This window comes from Planococcus citri, chromosome 1 (assembly GCF_950023065.1).
Source record: "Planococcus citri chromosome 1, ihPlaCitr1.1, whole genome shotgun sequence".
Lineage (NCBI taxonomy): Eukaryota > Metazoa > Arthropoda > Insecta > Hemiptera > Pseudococcidae > Planococcus > Planococcus citri.
In genome coordinates, this window is record NC_088677.1 from 48,364,086 (window position 1) to 48,375,393 (window position 11,308).

General features: G+C 32.7%; 3 protein-coding genes and 1 long non-coding RNA gene across 5 annotated transcripts; 2 read left to right on the forward strand and 2 right to left on the reverse strand.

The window, feature by feature from the left end:
• Positions 1 to 107: 107 nt before the first annotated feature.
• Positions 108 to 1,708, forward strand: LOC135832449 (glutaredoxin-related protein 5, mitochondrial-like). Its single transcript, XM_065345705.1, has 4 exons — positions 108 to 321; positions 811 to 1,110; positions 1,182 to 1,361; positions 1,516 to 1,708. The coding sequence occupies exons 1-3, from the start codon at positions 282 to 284 to the stop codon at positions 1,358 to 1,360; spliced, it is 519 nt and encodes a 172-aa protein (XP_065201777.1). The 5' UTR covers positions 108 to 281; the 3' UTR covers position 1,361; positions 1,516 to 1,708.
• Positions 913 to 2,672, reverse strand: LOC135832451 (uncharacterized). The gene is made up of 5 exons (XM_065345708.1): positions 2,411 to 2,672; positions 2,272 to 2,332; positions 2,082 to 2,189; positions 1,864 to 1,995; positions 913 to 1,460 (listed from the first exon to the last, which is right to left on the reverse strand). The coding sequence occupies exons 2-5, from the start codon at positions 2,305 to 2,307 to the stop codon at positions 1,395 to 1,397; spliced, it is 342 nt and encodes a 113-aa protein (XP_065201780.1). The 5' UTR covers positions 2,308 to 2,332; positions 2,411 to 2,672; the 3' UTR covers positions 913 to 1,394.
• A 2,999-nt stretch (positions 2,673 to 5,671) lies between these two features.
• On the forward strand, positions 5,672 to 10,374 carry LOC135832437 (cytochrome P450 4C1-like). The gene is made up of 12 exons (XM_065345689.1): positions 5,672 to 5,960; positions 6,102 to 6,208; positions 6,290 to 6,383; positions 6,975 to 7,163; positions 7,242 to 7,314; positions 7,437 to 7,557; positions 7,821 to 7,869; positions 7,964 to 8,058; positions 8,130 to 8,198; positions 8,704 to 8,872; positions 9,919 to 10,098; positions 10,194 to 10,374. Exons 1-12 carry the CDS (start codon positions 5,765 to 5,767, stop codon positions 10,355 to 10,357), a joined length of 1,506 nt encoding a protein of 501 aa, XP_065201761.1. The 5' UTR covers positions 5,672 to 5,764; the 3' UTR covers positions 10,358 to 10,374.
• LOC135832452 (uncharacterized) lies at positions 10,355 to 11,296 on the reverse strand. Of its 2 annotated transcripts, XR_010556315.1 has the most exons (3): positions 11,131 to 11,145; positions 10,791 to 11,061; positions 10,355 to 10,549 (listed from the first exon to the last, which is right to left on the reverse strand). It is a non-coding gene; the product is annotated as an uncharacterized LOC135832452 (long non-coding RNA). The 2 variants fall into 2 exon arrangements; XR_010556314.1 differs by having other exon boundaries at positions 10,791 to 11,296.
• Between the last annotated feature and the right edge of the window lie 12 nt (positions 11,297 to 11,308).

Sequence of the window (11,308 nt, forward strand, 5' to 3'; positions counted from 1 at the left end):
TTCAAATGTTCAAGATTTAGATCTAAATTAATTTTCTTGATAAGTAGGCAGATAAACGTACGACTGAAGCTGTAATCGTGATTGAAGTATGGATGAGAAGATCAGTACTTCGATCATTATTTGTGTATCATCATTATCTAATATTATCTATATATGTGACGATTTCTGATGAAGTAGAAACTTCTGAAAACAGTCAACATTATTTTCTGTGATGCTTTGTGGATCGTTTATGTAAAAATCAATCTGATTTTTGATTTTGATGGTAAAATTGTGACCGGAAAATGAATTTGATTTTTGTTAAAGCTGTGGTAATTCTTTTAGGTTTGTTCAACTGCAATGTATATTTAATTTATATCTTTAATTCATTATGGACTTCTGATATATTGGGATTATCGCGCACTTCTTCAATTCAGCATTCTGCCATAGATAGAATAAATTTTTGAAGGATAAGACTTAAGAGGTGTTTATAAATTGGTGCTTCATGCCCATGCGAATTATGCCAAGTGCCGAAATGCGGAGATCCGACTGTGGATTGGAAAATAAAATTCTTACGTGTGTCCAAACTTGACTAACCAAGTTTTTGAAAAATTTTCGTACCTATTATGTATGTAAATGTACATTATGAAGTAGGTAGTGGTACGAGTGCTGTTATCATCAAAGCACCACATTATCAATCCACCGCTGATAATAAAATGGAGAAATGAAGGTTCAAAATTTTGGAGAGAAATGTGCTTGAATTTCAATTAGTTTATTGTGCATTACCGCGAATTATTAGTGTAAGATTACAAATACTTGTTAATTGTTAATTAGGCAATTCAATTTTCAACATGAGATTTCTCGGTCTAGTTCGTGCTACGGAAAAATCTTTCGAATTATTAAGACCGATACCAGTCAACTTTTTTTCGAAACACCGAAATGTTTCTAGCTCAGAAACTGCCCCGAAAGAAGAAATTGAAGGACTTGTGAAAAAAAGTAAAGTTGTCGTGTTCATGAAAGGTCTGCCAGAAGAACCTTCTTGCGGTTTTAGCAATGCAGTAGTCCAAATACTTCGCATGCATGGTGTTAATTTTGATGCCTATGACGTATTGGATAAAAATCCATTAAGACAAGGTAAAATTGAGAGATATTTGTATTGAAATTGTATTAAATATACCAGTTACTTATATCATTCTAACTCATAGGTGTGAAAGAGTATACCGGTTGGCCAACGATACCGCAGATATTTATCAATGGAGAATTCATCGGCGGTTGTGATATTTTGTTAAAGATGCATCAAACGGGAGAATTAGTTAAAACGTTGGCCGAAGTTGGAATACAGTCGAAAGCTACTGGAAAGCCAGAAGATATTAAACCGAAATGAAGTACGGAGTGTATTTGTACTTTTCTTTCTTATATTACAATTTTTCCCAATCAGCGAATCCCTCTAGTTCGTCTTCATATGGGAAAAAATTTCCGGTACTCTGTAAAAACAAATATAAATATCTACTTATTCATCAATTTTTTCTTTCGTTTTAGCTGAAATTATATAATTAACGAGCCATCAAAACTAAAATGGATAGAATCAGAGAATATGGTGAAGTGTATTGTAGTTTTCAAGATCGCTTTCATACAACGTAGAACAATATTTTCAGCATCTGTATAAATGAAGCTCAACTCCTATCTTAATTTTTTGTTTTGTTAACATTCAAATATTACAATTGTTTTTTAATGTACTGTTTCATTGTGCGTACTTAGCAAAGATGAGGATTCTATTGGGGCGATGTTTGCATGATAGCATGTTTGATTTCTGGTAAAATTCAATAGACTCGTATTGAATAAATATACTTAGGCCTGTGAGTGAATTGAAAGAATGAAAATATGTACTTCTAATAATGAATCCACCGGATCGTCCAGTTCTTGGCTGCTCGATTGCGAAGAAACTTCAGACTTCCTATTTGCGATAACTTCCATAAATTTGTTTTTTAATTTGTTCTTTACTTGATTTCTATTTTTTGCCTGTATTATGATCGCCATAAACGGATTATTTTTTTGGTCCAAGGTTACTACTTATTACTTGATACTTGAACATATAGTTTTTATACCTGAAGTATTCGGTGACAGTCTTTTATGAAATCTTCGTTATCACTCGAAGCGATCATTTTGAAAATGGAAGCACTTATAATTTCACATTTTTCATCATCGTCATAAATCTGCAAAAGTAATTAATATCGAAGTATGATGCAAGATGCCCATTATCTTCTTTAAACTACCATACTATGCTGTTTTGCTTACTCGTTTTCTTTTTTTGTCTTTGCTCATCTTTGTCATATCAGATGAGAAAATTTCACACAGTCTAGAAAATTGAATCACAAGTTGAATATTCTTTTCAACATTTTTCTTATTTTTATAATGAAGTAGTGAGTAGTTGTACCTGAATGATGAATAATATTGGGTGCGTGCGGCGAAATGTACGAAAAATGCAAATAATTCTTAATGATTGAATTTTATTACTTCGATCTTCGACCAATGGTAAGTATTGGGTATTAAAAGTGTGTCCCTCTCCCCCACCATTACACAAACTGTTGAAAGGAAACTGTGAAAATGATAAACCTTGGATTGGGGATATCTAAGAGTTTGACTCGTTTGAACTCAAGCAAACATCATATTCAATTCATTTGTGCAATAATATTCAGAAATAGACTAACTACATAGGTATTCATTTATTTATTTATTTTAAAAAGCACCGTTTCAATATTTTTCTTGGTTACCTATTACCTATACTCCTATACAGGGTGGACAGAAATATCGTGAACCCCTAAAAAAGTTTTCTGCTAAATATTTCGGTTGATCAGTGGTCACAGTGAATGATAATAATGATAGCATATGATTGGTTGTTGAACTGAGATGTTAACTTTCCACCAACCATATGCATCTATTTCACGTTGCCAACATGCCAACCTATATTTTTAATGAAAAACTTTCTTTGGGGTTCACGATGTTTCTGTCCACCCTGTATATTCTGTCGTCACATTTTACGCTTAATGTGCATGGAAAAGCAACTTGCAGCTGATCATTAGGTTTTTCTGACATGACTCTGTCGTCTCTGTCACTTCTGTCAGTTCTGTCAGGAAATTGAAGGGACAGGTACAGGGGTGTACGGATTTTCGAAAATCCAATTTTTGACTATGGATTCTGGCATAATTTTTTGAGACGAACAAAAGAGGTCATTTGACAAAATTGTCCACCTCTAAAACTGAAGGCGCTACGGTCGCTACGGGAAATCATATTTTGCGAACAGAATAAATTTTTTGTAGATAGCAAAAGTTTCTCAAAATTTTCAAAAGTTGAATTTTTCTTAATTTGGAAGGTAAACTATTGTGTAATTTTTCAAAACGAGCAAAAAATAAAAAAGTTATTTCGTGATATAATCCAACTTTGAAATTGAAAACGTTGGAAAGGAAACTGTATAGTTTATAGAAATTTTCGGACACCCTTGAAAATTGATTTGCCTGCTGAGCCTTCGATTTCAAAAATAGGGTACTTTGGGAGAGAAACTTTTTTATTTGTCTTGAAAGTTGTAACAGAAACCTGCACCCTCACGAAAAAAATAGTACTTACTTTCTGTTTCTGAGTAGTACTTTTTTCACGTAGTAACAACTACTACCTACAATACTTTAAAACACCTTCATGGAGAAATTACATATTAGTAGTTTTACTTAAAAACTACTACCTACTTTGTCTGAAAACTAGTTAAAATTACTATTTTGTAAGTAGTTATAGTTTTGAAGTACCTAGTAATTTTTAACTAGTTTTTAGACAATAACTAGTAGTAGTTTTTAAGTAAAAAACTACTACCTACCTACTTTGTCTGAAAACTAGTTAAAATTACTATTTTGTAAGTAGTTATAGTTTTGAAGTACCTAGTAATTTTTAACTAGTTTTTAGACAATAACTAGTAGTAGTTTTTAAGTAAAACTAGGTACTAATATTTCTCCATGAAGGTGTTTTTAAAGTAGTAATTTTTACTCCGTAAAAAAGTACGAGATACTCAGAAAGTACTATTTTTTTCCGTGAGGGCATGGTCAAAAATAGGTTTTTCCAAAATGTGTACTTTGTTGCCCCTTCAATTTCCAAACATAGGCTCATGTCAGACCAACTAAATCAAATACCTCAGTATCATGAGTGTTACGCCTTGAGGACCTAAATATGGGCAACCGTTCGGATAGATTGCGGCGATTAACAGTTCAGGTACTTCCTCACTTCCCTCGTGAGTAGTATTAATTCGATCGAGCTGATTACGTGATTAGGTACCTAGCAGCGACCTACCTACCTTTCCATGTTGTATTGTAGGATTCTTCGAAATCTTTTCCTTAGCGGAATTTGATTCGGATATAATAACTGCGCATATATTGCGCATAAAAATGAAAACTAAATAACCTTAGGGCTTAGGTGGTTACTGCATACAGTTCAACGACGACAACGTCGACAACCGATGCAAAAATTTGTTTTAAAAAAATGTATGTCAAGGTAAACTAAACATGTTCTTTGCACTTAAATAATTACCCAAGCAATTGACTTATGAGATGAGCGGTCTACGAGAATTGAAAAAGCATATCAGTTTGGCGGGAATTAGATGTGTAGGTATACCTACTTAAGATAGAAGGGCTGGTAGTACCAAACGAAGATATTATATGTATGTTCATTTTCATTCGTACAACTGGTAACGAAGTAGGTATTATAGGTATGGGTATGGGACCTTTACCTACCTCTAATAATTCAGATTCAGACATACCGAATTACTGATTCATTAAAAGCCCCTCACGGAAAAAAAATAGTACTTTCTGAGTAGTAGTTTTTTAACGGAGTAAAAACTACTACTTTTTAAGACCTTCATGGAGAAATATTAGTAGTTTTACATGAAAACTACTACTTTTGTCTAAAAACTAGTTCAAATTACTACTTCGTAAGTAGTAGTTTTGAAGTAGTAATTTTAACTAGTTTTTGGACAAAAGTAGTAGTTTTTATGTAAAACTACTAATATTTCTCCATGAAGGTCTTAAAAAGTAGTAGTTTTTACTCCGTTAAAAAACTACTACTCAGAAAGTACTATTTTTTTTCCGTAAGGGGCTTTCCCTTTTTTGTTTTGCAGCATTTTCTGCTTCTTTTTTAAGCTAAAGAAGCAGGTCAGATGTAAGGCAATGAAGTTTATTAATGGTTTTATAAGCGAATAAAAGAAATGTACATCATAATTCTATTAATTAGACACCATTGGACACCAGGTATAATCTCCGTTTCTGTCAGAAAAATTAATAATTTAAAAATATTAATTTTATTGGTGTGAATTAGGCGCACACATCGAAACAATTAGTACGACCATAAATAATTACATCGACTGGTAGGCAGGTACTGAACAAAATTTGAAATGAAACGGCAAGCACCAGGCAGTTGAGTATTTTTACGTGGCGAAATATTTATGACGCTTTTTGGAACTTATAAATAAGTATACTTACCTCCCTATATATAGGGGTGTCCAAGCGCTCTACAGAACGCTAACGCTGCAGAATTTACAAAAAACGAGACTGCTGTAAGTAATGCAACTCTATAGCAAACTACGTATAACATATTTTTTACGTTTTCTAATCCTATAGATAATTTGCTGAAGGTTTCTGTAAATTGCTGTGGAGCGCACGAGCGCCCCTTATCATTCGTCAGTTGTTGAAGCTGTATCGAACCAACCGATTTATTTGCGTAGCTCGCGAGTGTTCTTTTATTGTGTGGTTTCATTATGGGTTTAACGCAATACCTCGAATTATTTAGTTTAATAAATTTATTCAGCGCTCTTATTTTAACGTCTTTCATTTATCTTTTAAAAGTTAATAAAATTAAATTAAAACGCCAGAGAAGTACCCCATTGCTAGATGGACCAAGTGCTATTATTCCGTATTTTGGTAATGCTCTCACCTTCATGATATATCCGGAAGGTAGGTAGATACCTAATTTCTTTAAGAATAGTTTGGTATTTAATTATTGAATCATTATTAACAGAATTAACTATAGATATAAGTAAAATGTTTCTCTCTCAACAAATATTAAAGATTGAAAAATCAACAAACTGTTTCCAGATATATCGTCCAAGTTGAGATACTATACCCAAAAATATGGATCAAGGTATCGCCTTTGGATAGGCGAGAAACTTTCCATAGTTTTAGCAGATGCTTCGGATATTGAGGTTTTTTCGCGTTAATCTTTTTCTTCAAAAGATTTATTTGAAATTTTAAATGATATGTATTTTACTTTTATAAATTATTAGATTGCTCTCATGGGAAATAAATTCCTAAATAAAGGAAAAGATTTTCACGAGCTGTTCGGCAGAGCTTTCAAAAATGGATCATTCAGCAGCGAAGGTAGGTACATTTATATCGAATAGGTACCTAGAATAAAGATGAATCAATTTCATTTTTGGTCGACCAGGCAGTTTTTTTCAAAAATGATTCATGAACAGAAATGTTTGAAAATTTGGTACTCATTAGTTCTAGGCATAACTTATACCTACCTATGTACTCGAAAAGTTACGTATAACTTAATGCTTACTTGATGTAAAAATTCTGGTCAAAAAATTCCCATCGAGGAATTTTTTATTTCTTCACTTCATCACTACTATTGAATGCAGCAGTTGAACAGGGTAGGATTAACATGGAAAATTTTCAGAATAGGTACTTATAGGAAGCATATACTGAACTGAATATTTTTACAGGTAATTTATAAATAACATCGTGGAGATTCGTTACTAGGTAGGTATTATTTGTTCAATAATTCCAATAAAATAGGTTTGGTGAAAAGCTTACCCATCTGAAGAGAAATTTGATTGACCACAGCGAAATATGAGGAATAGAGGATATAAAATGTGTGAAGCCTGAAGGATTATTTAACGTTGTCGTTGAAAAACAATAGGTATGCATTGCTAATTTGTACAATTTTTTTATTTTTAATTCAAGGAATGGACTGGAAGAAAAGTAGGAAAATTCTTCAACATTCTTTGAAAACAAACGTATTGGATAATTATGTCGGAGTCATGAACGAAGAAACTGAAAAAGTTATAAAGGAACTTTCGGCCAAAGCAAAAACGATGGATATTTTCGATATTAGCGATTACATTGCTCCTGCACCTTTTAATATAATTTGCAGCAAGTTTAAGCATTTACAATGTCGAATATAAGTTGACCGAAGTGGCATCTTAATAATACGCTGATTTATTTTTCCAGGAACATTATACGATTTAGAAGGCGATCCCATATCTACGGAACAACTTTCTACGTTCAGAAAAGCAGCGGGAGAGTACGTAGACGTACCCAACCTATACCTATCTATTAAGATAAATTGTGTTATTTTTATATGTTGTGATTGTGACTTGATGATTATCTAAATTATAGCCTGTAGGTAAATCTTCAATTTTGCAGGTTTCTCGGAGAATCCTTCCACTTGATGTTCTATCCAAAACTAATTAGAAAAATTAAGCAGCAAATTTATAGAAAAACAATTAAAACTATGCTCAAGGATGTGGAGATAGCGTATAATAAAGTAAGTCAACTGTTATCTAATCGTGTGTCCTTTGAATGCACTTGAAAACGCTTGATAACTAGCTATCAATTTTTTCATTATGCGCAACCTATAAGTAGGTACCTACATATATTATGTACTCAATTACTAGTAAAATGATTAAATTTATGTAGTTGCGATTTGAATTACTTAATTGTTCTCATTTAACTTGTTCAATATTTTACATACTTTGGTAGGTAGGTAGTTCATAATTATAATAAATTTCTATTGCAACGTACTTGTAGGTAATTCTTGAAGGAAAACTAAACAAGAGTGGAAATGATGAAAACCACGGTAAACAATCTTGTTTCATTTGCACTTACTTGACCTATCTCGTTGCTTAATTACGCACTTACTTCCTCACTCATTTATATACTCGCCTTTTCAGGTGACGGAAGCAGCACTCGATTTATTAAGTACCTTCTCAACGATGATTTCTCTGATGAAGACAAAAAAGCTGAAATTGTTACCTATTCTGTTGGAGTAAGCTTTCAAAAAAATTAAAATCCTTCGTAAGAAATAAAATTTTTCAAAATGATTTGTTTCATGTTTAGGGATCAGAAACGTTGACCATCACCATATGTTTCGTTCTACTTATGTTAGGAATGCATAACAATATACAGGTGGGTACCATCTTATTTCTAAGCATGTATAGTTAAGTGTTGAACATAGGGTGCGCAAAACTATCGAGTAGGTACCTCAAAGAAACTTTTTAATCAAAAATATAGGTTGGCAACGTGAAATATAGATGCATATGTGAGGGCGCATACGGAAAGGGACCTACCGACCAAAAAAAAAAAAAAAAAAAAAAAAGTTCTCTGAAATTGTTGTAGGAACCCTCAGAGTTCCTACAACAATTTCAGAGAACTTTTTTTTTTTTTTTTTTGGTCGGTAGGTCCCTTTCCGTATGCGCCCTCACATATGATTGGTGAAATGTTATCACCTCAGTCCAACAACCACTCATGTGCTATCATTATTACGAGTATCATTCACTGTGATCAGTCGAAACGTTGGGTAAAAAACTTTTTTGGGGGCACTTACTCGACATTTCTGCGCATCCGGTACCTAGGTACCTATATTAAAGTGCCTACTGATTTTTGATGACTTCATTTGTTTTTCTACCTGTAGGATAAAGTATATAAAGAACAAGAACTTATTTTTGGTGATAGTGATAGAGAAGTTACTGCAGACGACATTAAACAGATGGATTATTTGGAACAAGTGTTGAAAGAGGTGTTGCGTTTGTTTCCATTGGTTCCTTTTTTCTTCCGCACTGCTCAAGAAGATGTTGCTTTAGGTTGGTAGAGCAAAATTTGATTACATTGTACGGGTAGATTTTTAAAAGTACATAGTTCCGTTCGTAATTTCAAAAATGATAAGTACACGAAATAGATTAGGTACCTTTAAAAAGTTGACAAGTGAACAAAATTTTATAGAGACAACTATTTCTACATCTCACTTAGGATTAAAATTTAAAAAGTTAACAACTCCATAATTTTGTAGATTTAAATAGGTACAATTTTTTGAATTTTGTTTTTTTGCTGGGCGGGGTAACTTTGCAATGAGCATTAATACGAGTACCTAACAACATTTCAGACATGGAATCCCCAAAAAAATAACCACATAAATAAAACGAAAGATAACCTAGGTAGGTAGATATACTGTCAACTAGCCTAATTTCGGACACATGCATCCATACAATGCAGTGGAGAAAAGAACCTCCCCAATTTTTTTCAAAGTGACAAGGGCTATTTTTGCAATGAGCTCCTCATTTGAATTGCTTTATTATGTACTTTGAAGCGATTTTTGAAAAACATTTAAAAAGTGTCCGAATTAGGACAGTTATGTTGACAGTACCTATAACTACTTAATATTTTTGGAAAATTGAGAAAAAGAGTCTTTAAACAAAAAGATATTTCATAGGACCACAGCTAAAAAAAATGCACGTTGAAAATTATTACAAATAATGCATCAGCATTATTTTGAAAAACTTCTGCAGAATGTTCTCACAATTTGAAATCAATGTCTGAAAAACCTACATAGACCTATGTATACTTTACTTGAATTAAAAAATCATAAATTAAATGAGCCTCCTCCCCCAGGTTAATTCTATACCTATCAGGAAAAAAATTCGTGCAGGTTTTTCAAACATTTTAATTTCAATTTTGACTTGGCATGTTTCAATTTCTTATTGCATTCTTTATTCCAATAGGTAGAAAAGTGTCGTCGTAATGTATGTGTCAAGTTCAAATGAGAGAATTTACGAGTTTTCTAACATAATTATGTATGTAGGTACCTACTTATCCACTCTAAATTACAACCATTTTTTTTCGTTTTGTGCAGGCGATATTACTTTACCAGCGAATACCGAATTGATTTTCAATGTCTTTGCGGTGCATAATAATCCAACATATTTCCCTAATCCCGAGACCTTTGATCCCGAACATTTTTCTAAAGAAAGATGTGAAAATTTGCCCAAAGGATGTTACTTACCGTTCACCATTGGACCAAGAAACTGTATAGGTAGGTAAACTATTTGATTCAACGATCTTATGCTAAAAATAGGTATAGGTATAGGTACCTACCTAATTATTCTTTCTAAATTTGTCATGCTTCAGGTAAAGCGTTCGCAATGTACGAGATGAAAATCATTTGCAGCATAATATTGAGAAAATTTCGTATTCACACGTCGATGAAAATAGAAGATATCAAATTAAAATATTCTTTTGTATTAAACAGTGCGGATGGTTTTAAAGTATCGATTAATGAAAGGAAGAAATAAATCATCATATTTTATGCTCCAAGAATGAAATACTTTACACGCAAATGCCCAGAATGTTAATTGTTCTTGAAATTAGTCAGCCGTTCGTAGGTATTTTATTTGTTTGTTTTTCACATTTGCCATTCTCGCATTTTATGATCTCTTCTGTTCCTGAACATGTTCCAGGCCAAATACAGGCCACGGACGATATCTCTAAAAATAATGTAGAACGTCATAAATTGAACAAACGAATATTTTTGTCTATCTACGTACAAGGGTTTCTTTTGTGGGGAAAAGTGCAAATAAAATTTCAAAAATATCGAAAAGTTGCCATAAAACTGAAAAATAAAAAAATGAAAGTGTGCCCCAAAAAAGAAGGGACAATAAAAGTGCTGCCCATACATATTTTTATAATAGAACGAGTAATAATTCAGAAATGATTCTTATAACTTACGTCCCCTTATCCAGTTAAAAGAAGGAGCTGCTGATGTTACCGTTAAACAAATCACCAAAAAAGTTACAAGCTTCATTTTCGCGTTTTTACGTTAGGTTCACTTTAAATACAAGTGAGAATGAAAACCAATCTAAAATTTGCCGTTGAACGTATTTTTAAAGTTTTGGTTGATCGTTAAATGTCAACTTAGGATAACTTACGTCGAATGATATGTAGCTCTATATGACTCATTTTTTAGTCCAAATACCCGTGCGATAAGAATTGTAAGTACCTAGGTAAAAAAAATTTCGTAAACGTTTCGAGAGAACGAAGGAACTTGTCTATAAAATACAATAATTACCTAGACGACGTACTCTTCGCTTTTGGGGAAACCGGAAACCTCAAAATGGAGATTTAGATAAAAATTCTTTCACAATTTTTCTAAAACCACGTTACCCAAGCATGACTGAAATAAAGTGGGCACATTTGCATACGCTTAATTAACCCGATGAAAATTTTTCATTAGGTATCAGAGTTGC

Coding starts and splice junctions, on each gene's coding strand:
- LOC135832449 (XM_065345705.1), top strand. CDS start 282: ATGAATTTGATTTTTGTTAAAGCTGTGGTAATTCTTTTAG. Junction 322..810: donor AGCTGTGGTAATTCTTTTAG/GTTTGTTCAACT, acceptor ATTGTTAATTAG/GCAATTCAATTTTCAACATG. Junction 1,111..1,181: donor TAAAAATCCATTAAGACAAG/GTAAAATTGAGA, acceptor TCTAACTCATAG/GTGTGAAAGAGTATACCGGT.
- LOC135832451 (XM_065345708.1), bottom strand. CDS start 2,307: ATGACAAAGATGAGCAAAGACAAAAAAAGAAAACGA. Junction 1,996..2,081: donor ACTGTCACCGAATACTTCAG/GTATAAAAACTA, acceptor ATCATAATACAG/GCAAAAAATAGAAATCAAGT. Junction 1,461..1,863: donor CGGTGGATTCATTATTAGAA/GTACATATTTTC, acceptor TTGTTTTTACAG/AGTACCGGAAATTTTTTCCC.
- LOC135832437 (XM_065345689.1), top strand. CDS start 5,765: ATGGGTTTAACGCAATACCTCGAATTATTTAGTTTAATAAATTTATTC. Junction 7,315..7,436: donor TTCAGAAAAGCAGCGGGAGA/GTACGTAGACGT, acceptor TCAATTTTGCAG/GTTTCTCGGAGAATCCTTCC. Junction 7,558..7,820: donor TGGAGATAGCGTATAATAAA/GTAAGTCAACTG, acceptor ACGTACTTGTAG/GTAATTCTTGAAGGAAAACT.